This window comes from Cololabis saira, chromosome 12 (assembly GCF_033807715.1).
Source record: "Cololabis saira isolate AMF1-May2022 chromosome 12, fColSai1.1, whole genome shotgun sequence".
NCBI classification, from domain to species: Eukaryota; Metazoa; Chordata; class Actinopteri; order Beloniformes; family Belonidae; genus Cololabis; species Cololabis saira.
The window spans coordinates 22,825,842-22,845,413 of NC_084598.1; the positions used below are offsets into that span (position 1 = coordinate 22,825,842).

The 19,572-nt window shown below is 42.7% G+C and overlaps 1 protein-coding gene across 2 annotated transcripts in view; it reads left to right on the plus strand.

Moving 5' to 3' along the window:
- Positions 1-19,572, plus strand: part of LOC133456455 (ERC protein 2) — a 211,029-nt gene that overhangs the window by 57,262 nt on the left and 134,195 nt on the right. For both annotated transcript variants that reach the window (XM_061734932.1, XM_061734931.1), the window contains exons 7-8: positions 693-830; positions 10,788-10,976. In XM_061734932.1, the coding sequence (XP_061590916.1) occupies positions 693-830; positions 10,788-10,976 (327 nt within the window). The remainder of the gene's footprint in view (positions 1-692; positions 831-10,787; positions 10,977-19,572) is intronic.

Below are 19,572 nucleotides of genomic sequence, written 5' to 3' on the forward strand. Positions count from 1 at the left end.
GTAGACCTCTCTAAAGTCTCTAAACAGACGTACATTGAACTATCCTCTATTTGAAGACCCTATCATATCTGTATCACCTGCTATATGAAGAATGGTAGCGATTAGATGAAGAAATTGTATTTTCAATGAATCTCTTAATTTAAAGGATCATGAGGCTCCTTTTAAGAAATGAGACTCTATAGCGCCACCCTTCGCCACGACGGCCGCCGGGGGTACTGCAGCCAACAGCGAAGCCGGCACGGGAGAACGGGGAAAACGCGCATGCAGCGTCATTTGACGTCACATCCGCAGGACAGCGCGGGAAATTCCGGCGTGGAATTGCAGCACATTTTGCAGCACACAGCCTGTTCAAGGGAACGGAGAGATACACTAGAGGGCTCATTCTTTTTGGTTTGGAACGCTTCATCTGACATTATTACTAGAAAACTTAAAACGTATACGATTTTTTTTTCATAAATCCTGCCTCAATCCTGCCTCATGCTCCTTTAATATGTTTATGTGGCACTTGTGTGTTCACTGGTTCCAAAGTCAAGATCCTCTTATCATTGTACACTAAACAAATGCTACATAATTTGACAGGTGTGTCAAAACCTATTCTGCCTATAATTAATTTAATATTGTGCTCTGTTTTTTTTTTTTTGACAACATGCCTCATTGCCTCTGTTTCTCCATCTTTGTCTTTCTCTGTCCAGATTGAGAACCTGCTGGAACAGTTAAAGGATAAGGACAAACAGCTGGCTGGATTGAGGGAAAGAGTTCAGGGTCTTCAAACTGACTCCAGTAATACCGACACAGCTCTGGCCACCCTGGAAGAAGCTTTATCAGAAAAGGTACAGAAAGAGAGATGAATGAAGAGTGAGAATGCACTTTAAAAAAAAATAGAAGCATAATGAGCTGTAAGAGAAAATACCTGCAAAGAGGTTCAGACTGCTGGTTGATTTCAAGAGCCATATTGTCCTGTGGTGGTGGCGAGACTCTTAACACTGCATCTATGTTTTCTTAATAATGCATTAACCATCCCTGAATTTTTTTTTGATGAACTGAATATAAACTTTAGTCAACAAATATGATTAAGGACAACTACAGTACAGGACAACTAATCATTGTTATGCAAACATCTCCTTTTCATTTGTACAGGAATTTTTCTCTTCTCTCTTCTGCCTGGCAAGCCTCTTAATGAGGCTCCTTATTAAAGTCAGGAATACCCCTCACAAGCTACTTTTCCACGAAAAGGCAAAACCTGAGCATTATAAGGAGTTTTTATCAAGAAAGTCTTGATCCTCTTCAAAGTGGAGGAGCTTCCGAAGCTAATATTAAACATAGTTATTTACTTGACCATAAGCAATTCTGTCTGTGAACCCTTGAAGAAGGTTTTAATGAAGAGAGGATCTATGTTCCTCTTCTGCAGATGATTGGTACACATTATGTGTGAGTTTGTGGAGCAATGTCAGAAATAAACAGAAAGCCTTGTCTTCAAGAGTCCCCCTCCCCGAGCCTTCCCCATGTCTAACAGTTAGAAGATCAAAGACTCTGAAAGTCTGGAAACACTCAAGGAGGTCATCCTTCTGCTCATACAGTGTTTACAGCGTGACAGTGGAAGTTCCACTGTGTTCTGGATGCTCTGGGCAGGCTATTTGCTACCACCTGTTTAAGAATAGTAAATAACTTCTTACAGTTTGAGCATTAAGCATATGTCAACTTGGGAGGCAGATGTTTCGCTTCTCCAGGAGGGCTGACGTGATCATATCAGAGGATGCATTCTACATATTAATGAAGATATACTCCTCCACCTCCCCCAAAAACATCACATTCTTTAGGCATTACTCCAGAATATTATTTAGGGAAGTAAGAAAATCTACCAACCCTTGGAAATTATTGGGGTAATGAATCTCTCTTGCCCCTCGAAAGGATGTCGCCTCAAAGGCAACTAAAATCCTCACACAATGGATTTTTGGGGATAAAACATTTTTAATGTTGCTAGCTTTTCTCAGGCAGATGTTTCACATCCTTTTCTCTATTATTTGGCCAGGCTTAATATGCTCTGTTTCCAAAAGGATGCAGAGAAATCAAAATAATGCATTAGCCTCTGTCTGGTGCGGGCAGAATCAAGATCTACAGTGAACACAGACAGACAATAAATGCCCTTTTGTCAACTGCACCAGACATAGGGAGGGGATGATCTATAGGAGAACAGAAGAGGATGAAGGTTAAGATGGAAAAAAGAATAGAGCAATGGAAAAGTCGAATGGCAGAGGAGGCACAGTGCTTCATATAAAATGGAGAAAATTAATTAATGTAGGGAGAGGGAGGTTGAGGAATGCGAGGGTCGAGACAGAATCAAAATAGATTGAAGATGAAAAGAACAAAGCTAGTAAGGCAAGCAGGATTTTAAAGAATCAGCATATATGGAAGGGCAGTAATTGGTACCATGTACACTGAGACATATGTAAGTCGTGACCTGTCTGTGTAACAGCAATATACACAATAAGCTTGGGTACAGTCATTGTCATCATTATTTTAGTGTGAAGTTTGTGTCTGATTTTGTTCTGTAGTGTCTATACAGTTTTTTACTGTCTGCTATTCTTACTTAGAATCCATCCATCCATCCATCCATCCATCCATCCATCCATCCATCCATCCATCCATCCATCCATCCATCCATCCATCCATCCATCCATCCATCCATCCATCCATCCATCCATCCATCCATTGTCCGCTGCTTATCCGTTCCCGGGTCGTGGGGGCAGCAGTCTCAAAAGAGATGCCCAGACTTCCTTTACCCCAGACACTTCCTCCAGCTCTTCCGAGGGGAGTCCGAGGTGTTCCCAGGCCAGCCGAGAGACATAGTCTCTCCAGCGTGTCCTGGGTCTTCCCCGGGGTCTCCTCCCGGAGGGACATGCCTGGAACACCTCCCTAGGGAGGCGTCCAGGAGGCGTCCGGTACAGGTGCCCCAGCCACCTCAGCTGACTCCTCTCAATGTGAAGGAGCACCGGCTTGACTCCGAGCTCCTCCCGGGTGACCAAACTCCTCACCCTATCTCTAATGGAGCGTCCAGCCACCCTGCGGAGGAAACTCATCTCGGCCGCTTGTATCCGCAATCTCGTCCTTTTGGTCACTACCAAAAGTTCATGACCATAGGTGAGGGTAGGTGCGTAGATTGACCGGTAAATCGTGAGCTTCGCCTTTCGACTCAGCTCCTTCTTCACCACGACGGTCCGGTACGTCGACCGCATAACTGCGGACGCTGCACCGATCCGTCTGTCAATCTCCCGCTCCATCGTTCCCTCACTCGTGAACAAGACCCCGAGATACTTGAACTCCTCCACCTGAGTCAGGACTTCTCCACCCACCCGGAGAAGGCACGCCACCCTTTCCCGGTGGAGAACCATGGCCTCGGTTTTGGGGGTGCTGATTCTCATCCCTGTCGCGTCGCACTTGGCCTCAAACCGCCATAGCGCATGCTGAAGGTCCTGGTCCGATGAAGCCAACAGGACAACGTCATCCGCAAAAAGCAGAGACGGAATCCTGTGGTTCCCAAACCGGATCCCCTCCGGCCCCTGGCTGCGCCTAGAAATCCTGTCCATAAAAATTATGAACAGGACTGGTGAAAAAAGGGCAGCCCTGCCGGAGTCCAACATGCACCGGGAACAAGTCTGATCTACTGCCGGCAATGCGAACCAGACTCCTGCTCCGATCATACAGAGACCGGACAGCCCTTATTAGAGGGCCCCGGACTCCATACTCATTGAGTTCCCCCCACAGAATGGCATGAGGGACACGGTCAAATGCCTTCTCCAGATCCACAAAACACATGTAGACTGGTTGGGCAAATTCCCATGAACCCTAGAGCACCCTGCGGAGGGTGTAGAGCTGGTCCAGTGTTACGCGACCGGGACGAAAACCGCATTGTTCCTCCTGAATCCGAGGTTCAACTATCGGCCGTATTCTCCTCTCCAGTACCTTGGCGTAGACTTTCCCGGGGAGGCTGAGACGTCTGATCCCCCTATAGTTGGAACACATTCTCCGGTCCCGCTTTTTAAAAAGAGGGACCACCACCCCGGTTTGCCATTCCAGCGGTACTGTCCCCTTCCTCCATGCAATGTCGCAGAGGCGTGTCAACCAAGACAGCCCTACGACATCCAGAGACTTGAGGTACTCAGGGCGAATCTCATACACCCCCTTACGAACTACCTCAGTGACCTCGGCTTGGGTGATGCATGATCACGTCCCGAGTCCTCAGTGGAAGGCATGTCAGTCCGGTTGAGGAGATCCTCGAAGTATTCCTTCCACCGTCCGACGATGTCCCCAGTCGAGGTCAACAGCTCCCCACCCGCACCGTAAATGGTGCCGGCAGAGTACTGCTTCCCCCTTCTGAGGCGCCGAACAGTCCGCCAGAATTTCCTCGAGGCCGACCGAAAGTCTTCCTCCATGGCCTCACCGAACTCCTCCCAGACCCAAGTTTTTGCCTCCAGGACTGTTTGGCCTGCCGGTACCTATCTACTGCGTCAGGAGTCCCACAGGCCAACATAGCCTGGTAGGACTCCTTCTTCAGTCTGACGGCATCCTTTACATCCGGTGTCCACCACCGGTTCTAGGATTGCCGCCACGACAGGCACCGAAGACCTTGCGTCCATAACTTCGAGCCGCCGCGTCGACAATGGAGGCAGAGAACATGGTCCACTCTGACTCAATGTCCCCCGCCTCCCCCGGGATCTGAGAGAAGTTCTCTCGGAGGTGAGAGTTGAAGATGTCCCTGATAGAAGGCTCAGCCAGATGTTATCAACAGACCCTCACAATCCGTTTGGGTCTGCCCGGTCTGTCCAACCTCCTCCTCTGCCAACTCACCACCAGGTGGTGATCAGTTGACAGCTCAGCCCCTCTCTTCACCCGAGTGTCCAAGACATGTGGCCGAAGGTCAGGTGAAACGACAACAAAGTCGATCATTGACCTCCGGCCTAGGCTGTCCTGGTGCCACGTGCACTGATGGACACCCTTATGCCTGAACATGGTGTTCATTATGGACAAACCGTGACTAGCACAGAAGTCCAACAACAAAACACCGTTCGGGTTCAGATTGGGTCATTGCCCACGTGAGCGTTGAAGTCCCCCAGTAGAACGATGGAGTCTCCAGTTGGAGCACTATCCAGTACTCCTCCCAGGGACTCCAAGAAGGCAGTTTCCCGACCAGAAGACGCAGGGAAGCGACCCTCTCGTTCACCGGGGTAAACTCCAACACATGGGGGGCTATAAACAAGCCCACACCAGCCCGCCGCCTCTCACCCTGGGCAACTCCAGAGTAGTGGAGGGTCCAGCCCCTTTCAAGGAGCTGGGTTCCAGAGCCCAAGCTACAGTATGTGTGAAGGTAAGCCCGACTATCTCTAGCTCGTATCTCTCAACCTCACGCACAAGCTCTGGCTCCTCCCCCCCCAGCGAGGTGACATTCCATGTCCCTACTGAGAGGGTTTTAGTCCAGGGATTGGGTCGTCGAGGCACCCTGCCACGACTGCTATCCAGCCCACATGGCACCAGCTCATCACGGTCCTTCCTGCGGGTGGTGGGCCTAAGGGAAGGTGGGCCCACGTTGCCATTTCGGGCTGAGACCGGCCGGGTCCCATGGGCAAAGACCCGGCCACCAGGCGCTTGCCTTCGAGCCCCAACCCCAGGCCTGGCTCCAGGGAGGGGCCCCGGTGACGCCAATCCGGGCGACCTAACGGCCCTTGGTGTTTTGTTTACCATAATAAGCTTGTGAACCGCTCTTAGTCTGGCCCGTCACCTAGGACCTGTTTGCCATGGGAGACCCTACCAGGGGCGTAATGCCCCCGACAACATAGCTCCTAGGATCACTCGGGCAACACAAACCCCTCCACCACAGTAAGGTACCTAGAATATTTAGAATCATTATGAAAAATAACTACAGTATCACAAGAACAACTCTATCATAGTTCAGGTTAATATATTGTATTATAACAGACAATAACTGCTACACAGCTGAAATGTTGCGTTGACATGAACAGACATTTTTGACAGTCAAGTATTATAATCACAGGTTTTTACTGAATCCTCGGTCGTGGCTTTTATACGTTACTATATGTGTGGTCATAGGTAACAAAATACATTGTGCTTAACATACTGAAGAGCTTCCTTGGCACTGAAGGTGAAAAAAACAGACCTACAGCACATAGGTGAGGGGAGGGATAAATAGAGGGGCTGGTTGTTTGCTGTAAATATGCTGGTGTTTGTTGCGTTCGGGTATCATGGGAAAGCAGCTGGTCTCCATAAATCTCACCTCAGCAGAAAAGGCCTGCTTTTATCCAGTAAAACACCATCAATTTGACACTATCTCAGGGTAAAGAACCTGCTCAGGTGTCTGGCTGGCTACCAGTTACCACGGTGGAGCATGATCGGCTGTCTGTTTTATGTCTAGTTTGTCAGTCTGGATCCAAGAGGGCCTCACAGCACTGAGCCAGTGGCTGTTGGTCCAGACATCCGTTAGTCCTCATTAGCAGGCTTTATCTGGAGGTGAAAGTAGTTTCTAGCCAATTAACTAATTTACTCACCCGGCCAAAGGCCATGGGCCATGTGCAGCCATGGGCCATTCAGTGGCCTTTGTCCCTGGACTCTTCGAGGACAACTTGGAGGAGATTGTGGCAGTCTGTTTGTATATTTAACAGTACAATAAGCCATTCTTCACATAATTCACAACTTGGATTTCAAATTCTCAGAAAATGTGATGTGTAAAGCCTGATTGATACTTCTGTGTGGCAGCTACGCACTGCACCTATGCACTGCCCCTAAGCACTGTCTCTGGTGTTACTGCGTTATTTTGCATTTGCATTTCTCTAATCACATCACACCACCAACCGCTAGCGGGCAGTGTAGGTTCTTTTCCTGCAGCATCATAGCTCGCAGTGACAAGGAGTTTCCCTTTGTTTACTTCCTCTATGTAGCTTAGACACAGCAACAGAGCAAATAAAGTATAGTTTACATAAGTTGGAGCTGATAATGTTGGAACAGCAGTCATTTTTAGATGTACCAATCACATTTCTTGCAGATGTTGTGTGTGAGAGGTGGACCTTAGGCTTAGCCACAGCAAGGGCCAACCATCTAACTTATGTGTTGAAGGCTTGAAGCTAACGCAGAATTAAGGTTTGTTGCAGTTCCTCCACTGACCAGTGGAGGCTGGCTGCAAAAGCGAGTTAATCTCCAATGACTCCTATGTTAGAGCAGAAATAAACATATTTACAGCCTAGTTAAAAACAAAGCTTTTTGGTCTCAATTGTTTGATTTCACATCCATGACAACTCTGAGGGGGCTGCATTTTTTTGTACCTTGTCAAGAAAGTTTATATAAAGCAATACATTTATTTTTAATATGATTGATTGATTGACAGTCGGTTCAGCCAATGGCTAGCCAGTATAATTTCCTCATCTATAATCATCATGCTGCTGTGCTTCATGAAGCAACCAGCTGTTTGTGTTGGCTAAATGTGACAAAACGTTTTGATTTCACCGCTGAGACCATGGCAAGGCAAGGCAAGTTTATTTGTATAGTACATTTCACATCCAAGACAATTCAGGGGTTGTAGTGCAATATGGTGGATTACTGAAATAGAGCAGTAAATAAAAAGGTTTTCAACCCTAATTTAAAGCAAATGAGAGCTTCTGCAGACCTGATGCATTCTGGGAGTTTTTTCCACAGGTGAGGAGCATAAAAGCTGAATGTTGCCTCATCGTGTTTGGTTCTAACTCTGTGTACAGAAAGTATGCATGACCCTGATGACCTTAGCGTTGTGGTTGGTTCATAATGGACTAGGATATCAGAGATGTATTTTGGCTCTAGACCATCCAAAGATTTATAAACCAACTGCAGGATTTTAAAATCTATTCTGTCACGGACAGGAAGCCAGTGTAAAGATCTAAGAACTGGAGTTATATTGTCAACTCTTTTGGGCTTAATGAGGTCTCTGGCAGCAGCGTTCTGAACAAACTGTGAAATTTTATAGTCCAGTCTACCAAGATTTGGACTTAATGCTATCAGGTTCACACTAGCGTATTTTTGACTCAGAATTCTAACTCAGGCTTTAGTAGCAGTAGTTCAATTGATGGCGGTTAGCTGTGAACACCCTAATACATCTGTCACTCAAATAGCCACGCCTATGTTTGGCCTTTAACTGATAAAGTACACACAAATTCAACCCCCATATAGTTGCCATAGATGAGATTTCACTTTTGGAGTCAGACCCTTAATGTTTGTTTGAGGAACTGTAAGTCCTCTCCACTTCCTTATTGCTGTGAGACCAGAAAGGCGGATGTAGGCACTTGATTTCCACTCATTTAATGTTATGTTGTACTGACTAGGAACATGCAAAAGTCAAATCTTTGTCACAAAATACAGTCGCGAAAAGGAAATCTCACAGTCTTTCAATTCCAAGGCTTTAAAGTTGCTTTGCATGTCTCACTGACCACTTGGCCGACCCCCGGTCCGCACCACCTCCCTCCTCATTCTGGCCTGTCTACCTGGCCGCATGGACACCCTTCCAGACTGTTTTCCTTGTGTGCTTTTTGTTTTTCTGTGCTTGATTCCTTCCACAATCTGCTTTGCATTTTTATATTTCTACTTTATTAGAATACTTTTTTATTTTGGCTATTTAGTTGTTTTTCTTTTTACTTGGCCTGCCAAGAAACATGATTTCAGTAAAAGTGTGTTTGGTTTTTCACTCACTGCGTCTCCATTCTGGTGTAGTTTTTGTGAAATAAATAAAGACACTGTAATATGACAGGTGTTGTTGTTTATCAGTGATTGCATTTACCTAAGTCTAAGACCTGAGGTGGACTAGATTTTTTTTTTTATGCTTCTCCTTCTTTTGCTCGTAAGGTCGTTAATACCACAATCTGAAAATGATTTGTTCTTGACTGCTGGTTTAAAAGAAATGGTTACCCTTTACACATCGTTTTAACTTTCTGCTAAAAGATTGACCCCAGTTTACATTTTGTGTGATGTGGATGCTGGTGAAGAGTTCACTTTTAAAACAGATGTGATGGCCGACTGTCCAAGTGTGGTTTCTAGGGATGCGCTGTTTTTTTTCTCGCTTCCTTGCATACTCATAATGAACCTGTATTTATCTATGTTTTATCTATGAGCTACAGATTAGCTAAATCTGTTTACATAAGGAGTCTTACTTTCTTTGTTTAAATGTACAGTACGCCTAGAAAATTATTTAAAAAGAGGTCACCGTCACAAAATGCGAAAATTGCACCCAATGCGCTGTCAGGATTCAATTTAAAAAAGTTAAATCCTTGCCAAGATGTTAAGATTAAAAATGTGTTTGTGTGTATACGTTTTTTTGTAGCATACTCGGGTCAGTATTGTTTACTTTAATTGTTTTTAAATTCTAATTGGTTTTAATTTCATTGGATTTATGTCCACTCAGTCTAGCATCATTTAGACCACCAGAAATGGATTTATTTTAAAGATTAGATGTCAGCTAATGACTGTTTTGTTGTTTTTGCAGCACACGGCACATAGATGTTTTCACTTAAAATGATCTTTTATCACCTAAAATTTGTTTTTGTTGCAGATACTCTTTGAAATTTATAGCGCAATGGAACAATAAACTGTAAATCCCTTCACTCAGCCCATCTGTTTACCAAGAAACCACTTCTGATACAGCCTTCATATAATTCAGCTGTGATGAGGAGAATGTTGGCGAGCTTCTCAGACTTTGTGGTCTACACAGGGTGTGTGTAATGTGTTTACAAGGGTGAGTGTGTGTGTTGCTAATCACAAACTCTGTCACAAACCCTCTCTTGGAGCCAGTCGCTGGCCACAGCTCTGTGGTTGTAATTAAAAGGCGAGGGCATTGTGTTATGCTGATCCCTACTATGCGTTATATGTGCTTTTTTAAAAATATTTGTTTCACACTAAGGCCTCACAAATGCAGGTTTTACTGTAACATCCTGGTCTCTTTCCCAAAACCCCAAATATCCGAGAGATTTTTTCACGATGTAGGGAAAACACCCAGGACTCGTTAACCAAGTGGTCTCTCTTGCCCTTTAATTCCAAGCCCACTCTGCGACGCTGCACTGTGCCAGGTCTTGTTAGTGAATGACTTTGCCCAATTATGCAGAGGTTTAAAGCTGCCAATCATCATGAGCTGTATTCTGCACCTAAATAAACATCTGAATAAACACCTTTTAGTAATCACTTCAGTCTACTGCTAAAACACACATGCATACACCTTAACACACCTACTCCACACACCTTGCACACTCAACCCCTGATAATTTGCACCTGATCCAAGCCTGCTGTCCAAAGCTATCCTGCTGTCTTCTGTGATTGCAGAAAAAAGAAAAATATGATGTAAACATTCCAGGCATGTTCACCAGTAGGCACTGTGGAGTTGTTAGGAGGGATCTACAGCACTGTCTAATTCGTTCTCAATAAATCTGTCTCCATCTTCAAATGCTTTTCTTCTCTCTCCCTCTCCCTCAGTTCCACTTGGCTCTGATCTTCTCATATGGCTTATATTATTTGTGCTAGTATTATTCATGATGGGCATTTATGAGATTGTCTTTGGCCAACTGTGCAAAGCATGCTGGCGATCCTACTTGGTGCGATACCGGCTTGTAGTTCTCAGGGATGATAGCAAAGATTTATTAGCACACAGCACTGACAATACCGGAAGGAGCAATTTGATTTTGTAACTTTTTTTAATTCAATGAACACTCTTTAATGCAGATGATGGCTAAGGTATTTCTACTCACACCTGTTGCGTCTCACTCTTTTAGGAGCGAGTGATTGAGAACCTGAGAGAGCAAAAGGAGCGAGAGGACAGGGTTCGGCTTGAGGAGCTGGAGCAGATGAGGAGAGAGAACCAGCAGTTAAAGGACAAACTGTCAGCCCAGCAATCCCAGAAACTGTCACAGAATCAGACCACTAATCCTACCTCAACCCAGGACCAGAGAGATGATGGAGAGGTTCGTATGGAATGATGCTTGTATGAATACTGTCTTGAAGTTATGCAGCTCAGAATAACAGAAACTGATTTGTCTGTGTGGTATTGAGGCCCAGCAAATTTTTGTTCTTATGATTTGGCTAATTTTATCATTTTATTCTCTTATTCCTAAATATTGAATTCAACCTGAAATACTTCTGCAGTCTCTAGCTCTAACACACATGGCTAGAGGCAATCAACATACAACTGCTGCATACGGTGCAGTGTTTGTAATTTCCTGTTTGCACTCTGTGTTTACACAGCTAACATCTACAGTAATAGTAATTCCTGTCTCCCACCTCCCTGTGAGCATCCGCAGTATTCCTAGCAGTTTAGATGCAAAGGGCCTGCCTGCACTATGTCTCAGGATGAAGGGATCAATTAAGAGCGAGTGATTTATAGATGTTAGATCTCTCTATCCTTGTTTTAGTGCCAAGTCAGAGACATTGCTGCCATTTTTTTTCTCCCTCTCTCCCTTTCTTCTCCTGAACCTACAAGCCAGGACAGACACTTGTCCTGCCAGAATTTACGAGAATGTTTTCTCTTATACACACACACACACACACACACACACACACACACACACACACACACACACACACACACACACACACACACACACACACACACACACACACACACACACACACACACACACACACACACACTCACACCTCATTCCTGTGAAATGATATCTTACCAAATGTTGATGCAGCACCACATGAAAGTGACAGCACCTCAGGAACTCTTTGTAGCGAGCAGATTTGCACTCTGACTGAAGTGTAGCCATAATTGGACTATTTTGTGTACTCTGCAGCAATCAAACCTGTTATGTAAACTTAGAGATTTTTCAAAAAGGCAGATGATAATTGTGTATTTGTGTGTGTGTGTGAGCGCGCACATTCCAGCACAGAAACAGCTGTTGATGTGCATGTCATTCTGAATGTCCAGATGTATTCAAGTGTTCTCGTGAGTTTGATCCAGTTATGGTGACCAGAGACAGGCTGAGAGACTGTTATTCATGTGGTCACACATGTTGCTTGAGAGAAGTCTCTTGGCAGTCTACCACATACTGACATATATGATTGGCCCTCACCTGAGAAAATACATAATTAAAAACTGACTCCTTCTTTCATTTTATTTACTTATGTATCTATTGCAAATTGCATTTCATTTAATATACTGAACTCTATTTTGAATTACACTTTAGACACTTTAATCCAAGGTGTTATTTTGCCAGAAGATCATATTATACTTGTGATCACGTGTTTGCTGTGCAGTAGCTGCAGGAATAGCCTGGAAAGAAGGCAGCCTGTGTCTACAGTTCAAAGCTCATGGCCACTCTAAATAATGTGCGCATCTCATTCTACCTGATTATCATCTGAATGTTTTGACCAGAAGCAGTGCTTTGCATCTCTGCTGCTTTGCATTTCCGCTGCTTTGACCTGATAAAACTACAAAGTTGTAAAAGATTAAGATAAGATATAACAGATAAAGTGCTGAGTATTGATACAGTAGCCACTGAACTCTTATAAAAATTAAACTTGAATTGAAGAAATATATATAACTTCATTTTTATACTTGCTGCACCTATTTTCATAATGGTATTTATTCATTTATTTATACCCACTTAGTCCCGTACAGGGGCGGGTGGGGCATGAAGACAAACACCCATGCATACTCACACTTACGCCAATGGGCAATTCAGAGTCATCAGTGGACCTAACAAACATGTATATGGACTGTGGGAAGAACCCGGAGTACCGGGAGAAAACCCACACCAGCTAAAGGAGAACAAGCACACTCTGCACAGAGACTCCTGCCGGGAGTCAAACCAGGAACCTTCGGGCTGTGACGCAACGACACTAACCACTAAGGCACCGCACTGCCCCGCACTGGTATTTATAGGTTTGAAATTAAAACACTTCAACCCACATGATGAGACCCTTGGTATAACTTAGTGCAAAAGTAGTCAAGATAAACAGTGAAATCAGCTTAAACAAACTACTACTACAAAATACACATCTCATCCACATGCAGTTGGCACTTCACACTAATTGAAGTATTAGACAGAACGCAACAGTGCATCAGCCAGTTTAATTAAGCAACTTGCATAAACAGTGTTTATCGTCATTTCAACTCTAAACAGGCTTTGATAAGAAACATTTTCAATCTCTCTTTCTGGACCTTTCTCTTCTCGCCACGTGTCCACCTATTTGTTCTCTGTTCACAAAGGAAATCGTGCCTCTATAATGTATAGGGGGACCTTGTATTAGTACTGTCCTATTCGTGTTGCACTCATGTTTTACTCGTTGAAGTGGAGAGCATTAGGAAGTATTGAACAGCATGATTGTTGCCCATTCTCAGTTCTAGTCAAAATCTACAGTTATAATTTTGCACAAAAACATAGTTTTTAAACAACAATAAAACATCAATTTGTATAGTATCTTGATCTTTTTATTTATTCCTTTTTTATTTTTGCGATATCTGATATACGGCAATTTTTGTACATCAGATAAAAACATTCTTTTAAATGAACATAGCAGAAAAATAAGGTAAACTGATTCAAAAGGAGAAAAAAAAGTTGTTTTTACAGAACTGTTATCTTGACCTGATACAACATCTGTGCCCTTTTATCCTTCAAACCTGGAGCATTGCACATGTTTTCCACTTCAACAAACCATGCTAGCGTTTGTGTTTGGACAGATCAACATTTTCCAGTTGACCAAATTCTTTTTTTTTTTTAATTGATAAACAATATGGCAAAATCAGCAATTTAAAACAACAGCAGAGGCAAGGCAGCTGATGGGTTGCTGTTTGGGGTGCTCCAGAGTAAACAGAAAGCACCCATTATGCAGATATGCATCGTGATTATTGTGTAAAGTCATGTAAGAAAAGCCGGGAGTACAAAAAAAAGGGGGCTGCAGGAAGTCATGGAAAAGGAATAACTATTTAGTGATGATTTTGCAGCTCTGCAGACCTCTTTACAAGCACGAATAACACTCGAGAAAAAGGGAAAAACCTCTAAAGTATACAATGACCTCTTTAATCCTGCTAAAATAATAATGTTGCAATAAGACATTGTTGCTTTTTCACTGTCAGCTTTTAAGAAAGAAGAAAAAAAGTTTTTTCTTTTTTTTCACTTTGCAAGAAGGCTTCATATCACATTTCATATCAGCCCAATCACTGTATGATTTTAGTTCAACTTTCACTTGAAATTAATAGCAAATACTTCCAAAAGAAATAAGCCTGACAGTGTTGATCTGCACCACTGATATAATTTTCATCTCAGGCAGATATATAGCGTTTTCTTGCCATAAGGTTGTGTACACAGTGGCCCCCTCACTGTATCTCCAGATGTTCGGAGTACTGACTCAAACAAGCTGCGGAGCTTTTTATCTTCAGCTCAAAGCTTTGTTGACTTCACTGCGTCCTCATCCTCTTCCCATAAAACAGTATTTGTTGATTCCAAGGTTAATAAAGGACTTCTGGAACCAAATACCAGCACTTCAAAGAGAAAAGTAGTTCAGGGAAGGAAGTGACCTTTTCAGAGTGGGTTGGCTAATTCCAGCAACAAGGCCCCACACCTTAAGGTTTTTTTGAGACTTATAATAAAAACAAAAAAAGGTTTTTCCTTATTTTTTTTAATCACACATTTGTCTTACCTCATCTGTCTTTCTCTTCTGTTAATAAAAAACAAAACACAGAGGCTGATTAAAAACCTTTCTAAAACTTGGACCACTTTTTGTAACAGTGCTCTCTGAGTTGGTGGCTAGCCTCTGACTAGGGGTTAGACAAGTCCGTGCATAGCTTTGAGGCTACACATTTTTAACATATTTTGAAATATTAACACTAAAGAGACAGCTCCAGCAATAATAATTTGACTGTATATGCAATCCTATCCCGACTGGTCTTTCCCCTCCTGTCATAATATCACAAATTCCTGTTGGACCCTCTGTCCCATCAGCCCTACTTTCCCTTGTTTGCAAAGTTCCAGTAAAGCAACACAACTTTCACCTCTTGTAAGGCCTATTCCTTGACGTATGCTGGTCAGGTGTGAATGTATGGGGCTTTTACACTAGCATCTACTTTGCTCGTCTTTACTTGACTAATCTGTTTAAGGGCTTTCCAACAGGTGATAGTAGTGGTTAGTACCTCCTTTTTCCGCACCTTCTTGGCTGGGGTTGTAACACAGCTGAGGCCACGTTTACACGTAGCCGGGTATTTACAAAAACTGATATTTTCCCCTCTACGTTTTCAAAAATATCCTCGTTTACACGGACCCGCATGAAAACGCTGTTAACGTCATGCCAGCCAATCAGAATCCTGGAAAAAACATCAACAAATGACACGTGTAACTTCCAGTTAAGGCTGATTTATGGTTCCGCGTGACACCAACGCAGAGCCTACGGCGTAGGGTACGCGGCGACGCACACCGTACGGCGCGCATCGCCGCGTACCCTACACCGTAGGCTCTGCGTCGATTTAACGCGGGACCATAATTCAGGCTTTACTTCCAAGACGGAACGAGTCTTTCGTTTGGAGTGACAGAGAAGTGGAGTTAGTTTTAAGTGTGACTTTAGAATATAAAACAGGTAAAATACAAGAAAATATTGACAGTGGCCAAACTAATTGTAAACAGGTCGCACACATGACGCTGGTGAGTTTCTGGTGCATAATGTGACGTTCTGAAGCTTAAATCTCCGTTTTCCTCTGTTTTCCTCCGTTTTCCTCTGTTTAGACGCAAACGTGAAAACTGAGTTTTTGAAAATCTCCACTTTGGCCGGAGTTTTCAGAAATGATCGTTTTTGGGGGCTTTGAGCTGCGTTTTCGTGTAAACGAACGGCCAAAACGCATGAAAACGCCTCAGTTTTTGCTCCGTGTAAACGGGGCCTGAGTCAGGTTGAAAATGCAACGCCAACAGGCTGCTGGCCACTGATCGGCCGGAGTGTAACATCTCACAGCTCGTTCACACCCGCCATATTTAAAACCCGGCAACAGCGACCGCGATATTTACTTTACAATTAAATCTTGGTGCAGGGATGAGGGATGTCCGCACATTTCTGTGCCTCATGGCCAACGATTGCATCCAGACGGAGCTCAATGTGGCTCGATGGGGCAATGCGTTTCCCGACCGCCTTGCCTTGAAAGCCCCACCCACATTGAGATGCACTGAACTGTAATGGAAAACAACCGAGACAGAAGCAAGTAAATTCGAGGCGAAGCAAGGTGGGTTGAGGTGAAAACTCTCATCTAAAATTCAAAAGATATGACAACATAAGACATTTTCTCCATGTTCAGTGCCCTTGATTGCGCACTGACAAAAATCTGTTTATCGCATAGCTTTTATAGTACAATTGTGCATATGAAACTAACGTTTATGCAGATGATGTAATGATGTGAGCTTTTGCCTTCTGTGGTGAGGACCAGAAGGAGGCTCAACAGAGCTGCCACCAGGAACTAATACTTTTATGATCATAAAACAGTCTGAGTTAAAAAAAACCAGAAGAGCCGTCAGAATCTGTGTGCGACAATCCATATAGGGCTTGACCAAACTTGTAAATCGAAAACACTGGTCCAAGTTCCAAAACCAGAAAAGCCATCAAATTCCATGCAGAAAAATCCACAACGGCACAGCTGAAATCTTTGGCAGGAAAAACAGGTCAAAACAGTAGGAACGAGAGAATCACAGGGAGGATAAGGCTGGATGTGAACAGATTAAATAGCTGATGATCTGGCAATGGAGAGACGTGAGGCTGCGGTTTAAAAGCAGAGAAGCCCAGGTGCAGTAAATCTGTAATCAATGAATGTTGCTTGTGATGAGTTCAGGGTAGACTGGGAACCCTCAGATTTATGTAATTTTGATGACATGTATGGTAGGGCAGTGCAATTTGGCCAAAAATATTTATCACGTTATATATTAGAAAATGTGCGATAACGATATAATTGACGATATGATTATTCCGAGACAAAAAAATGTACAACTCCACAACTTTATTAGTCCAAAAAAACTATCAATTTATTTTCACTTAAACAAGCAGCTGTTTTTTATGTGCATTAAAGCTATAGCTAAAATGTAATAGCGCAAATCCAAATTCCTTACTGACAGTTTAACCAAAAGGCATTTCCAGTGGAAATGGGCTGACATATCCTGAGCATAATCATGTATATTATCCACAAAACTTTGCAACATAAAACTTCAGGGTGCCAAATAAATAAGCCAAAAAATAAAATTACAAAAACCTATTGAGTAAAAACAAACAAAAAAGATGGATAAATTATGCCACTGCTCATGGAAGCTTTCTACATTTCAAGTTTTAAGATTTTTTGTCAGAAACACTAACATGTTCACAGATGTGGGCTTAAGGGACGCCCTTTGACAAGTTCCAACGTTTCCACCTGTGTTAAACAACCTTTCAGATGCAGAGCTAGTTGCTGGAATGCAGAGGTATTTCCCAGCTAATCTGCTGATGTGGGGAAAGTTTACCGTGCAAACTTTCCACCTCAAAAAGAGGATCACACTCACTGTCTGCTGATGGACTATTCATATAACTGCTCAGTTCAGATAATAACCTTTCTGCAATTATATCTGTCCTGTCTACTTTTAACATGTCATTGTTAAACATCTAAATAACAGGCTTATTAATGCGGTGTGGAATGTGTGACATTTAAGTTTTATATATATATACACACAATTATTTACACGCACACACACACATTATATACATACATATATATGTATGTATATATATATATGTATGTATGTATGTATGTATGTACGTACGTATGTATGTATGTATGTATGTATGTATGTATGTATGTATGTATGTATGTATGTATGTATGTATGTATGTATGTATGTATATATATATATATATATATATATATATATATATATATATATATATATATATATATATATATATATATATATATGCCGTTATAATTAACTTACCTATTGCAATGTTCAGGTGATATCTGAAGCATTAAAGGCTGGTCCAGTTGTTGAGTGCGACGGCTGTCACAACATAGAACTTGTTGTCTGTCGTCACACATATTTGTTTTTCATCCTGAAGATTCCATGACCTCAGGAGCTCTTTTATGCCTTTGGCTATATTTTCCCTTGTTTTGTAGCTTCCAGTCTTTGTCCATGTAATGTATTGTGAGGCTCATGTAGGGGTCTGATGTTGGACTTGACCACATGTCAGTGGTGGACCAAAAAAACTCCATCGAAGATAATGCATTTGACACAGCTTGTAGCATGGATGGAACTGTTTTAAGCATCTTTGTGAAACCTTCTCCATCCACACTCCGAATGGGCATCATATCCCTGGCCAAACAATGCGTCACTGCATTAGTTAGTTCCCCCCAGCGTTTATACCATTCATAAGGTGTGCAGCTATTTAAAGCCATGCCGATTGTTTGTTGAGTCAGCTTCTTTGGTCTCACCACCGTGCTAGTTGAAGCGGATGCCTCTTCACGTGCTTTAACACCTTTGTTGTAGTCCAACAGGTGTTTCTGCTTAAAATGACAAAATAGGTTGGTGGTGTTTCTCACTTCGCCACGGCGGCTCACTTGCATGGTCTACAAAAATGTCTGCTTTTTTGGGTATCTGACGGGCGAAAACCAAACCACCACTGAAGTTGCACCATTTTTAAAAAACAATTCTGGTTCATCTGTTTCATTCAACCATCAGCTTTCGCCGGCTCATTTTCCGTTGCCACCATGCTTTTTCCGCCATATACGTATGAAAACAAAGGCACTGTGCATGCGTGTTTAACCCATATTCTATTGCAATATTTAATTTTCTTATCATCGCCTAACATTGTACCGGTATTACCATGAAAGGTATAATATGACCCAGCCCTAAAGTATAGTTGTTGTTTTTTTAAGTCAGTAGTGGCCAAAATCTGTTTATCCAGTCATACTGACAGCAATTATGCTCCTCACAAAATGCATTACAACATTGCAAAATGTGCTTTATAAATAAATAAAAACATAAATAAAACCTAAGAACCTTTATTTTGTTTTTGGTTTTATTCTGTTTACTCTGTTTAGGGGCAACTTTTCCAACCCACCCACAACCCAGATATAAGCAATGGATGAGTGTCTTGATTTACGGTTAGGATTGTGTTAGGTTTGTATTATGCCTAATGTCAGGATAGAAGTGTGTGGGTGGATGAAGGGTGGGGTTATGTTGTCAATTGTTTTGACGGTTATATTTACATCTCTGTGACTATGATTGGGATTAAATCTGATACAAAATGGATGCCAGTTGGATATGAAACATACATAAATGTTGTGAAACAATCAATTTGACTGAAATGACCACAAACCACCACAGATCATCTGTTCCAACATCTTTCCAAAGATCTTTGAACCGACTGAATCTACACAAGCACCGTTGAGGTTAAAAAATGTTCCTGTAGCTGCAGGTAAAATAATCTTTCCTCCGATAGCAGGATGATCTCAAAACTGGCATCTATAGGCTGAGATTTATTAGGCATACGTAGATATATTGGGATAATGAACATACTGTAGCTTTACCTTGCTCTATGGAATCAGGGCCTACAGGTGAA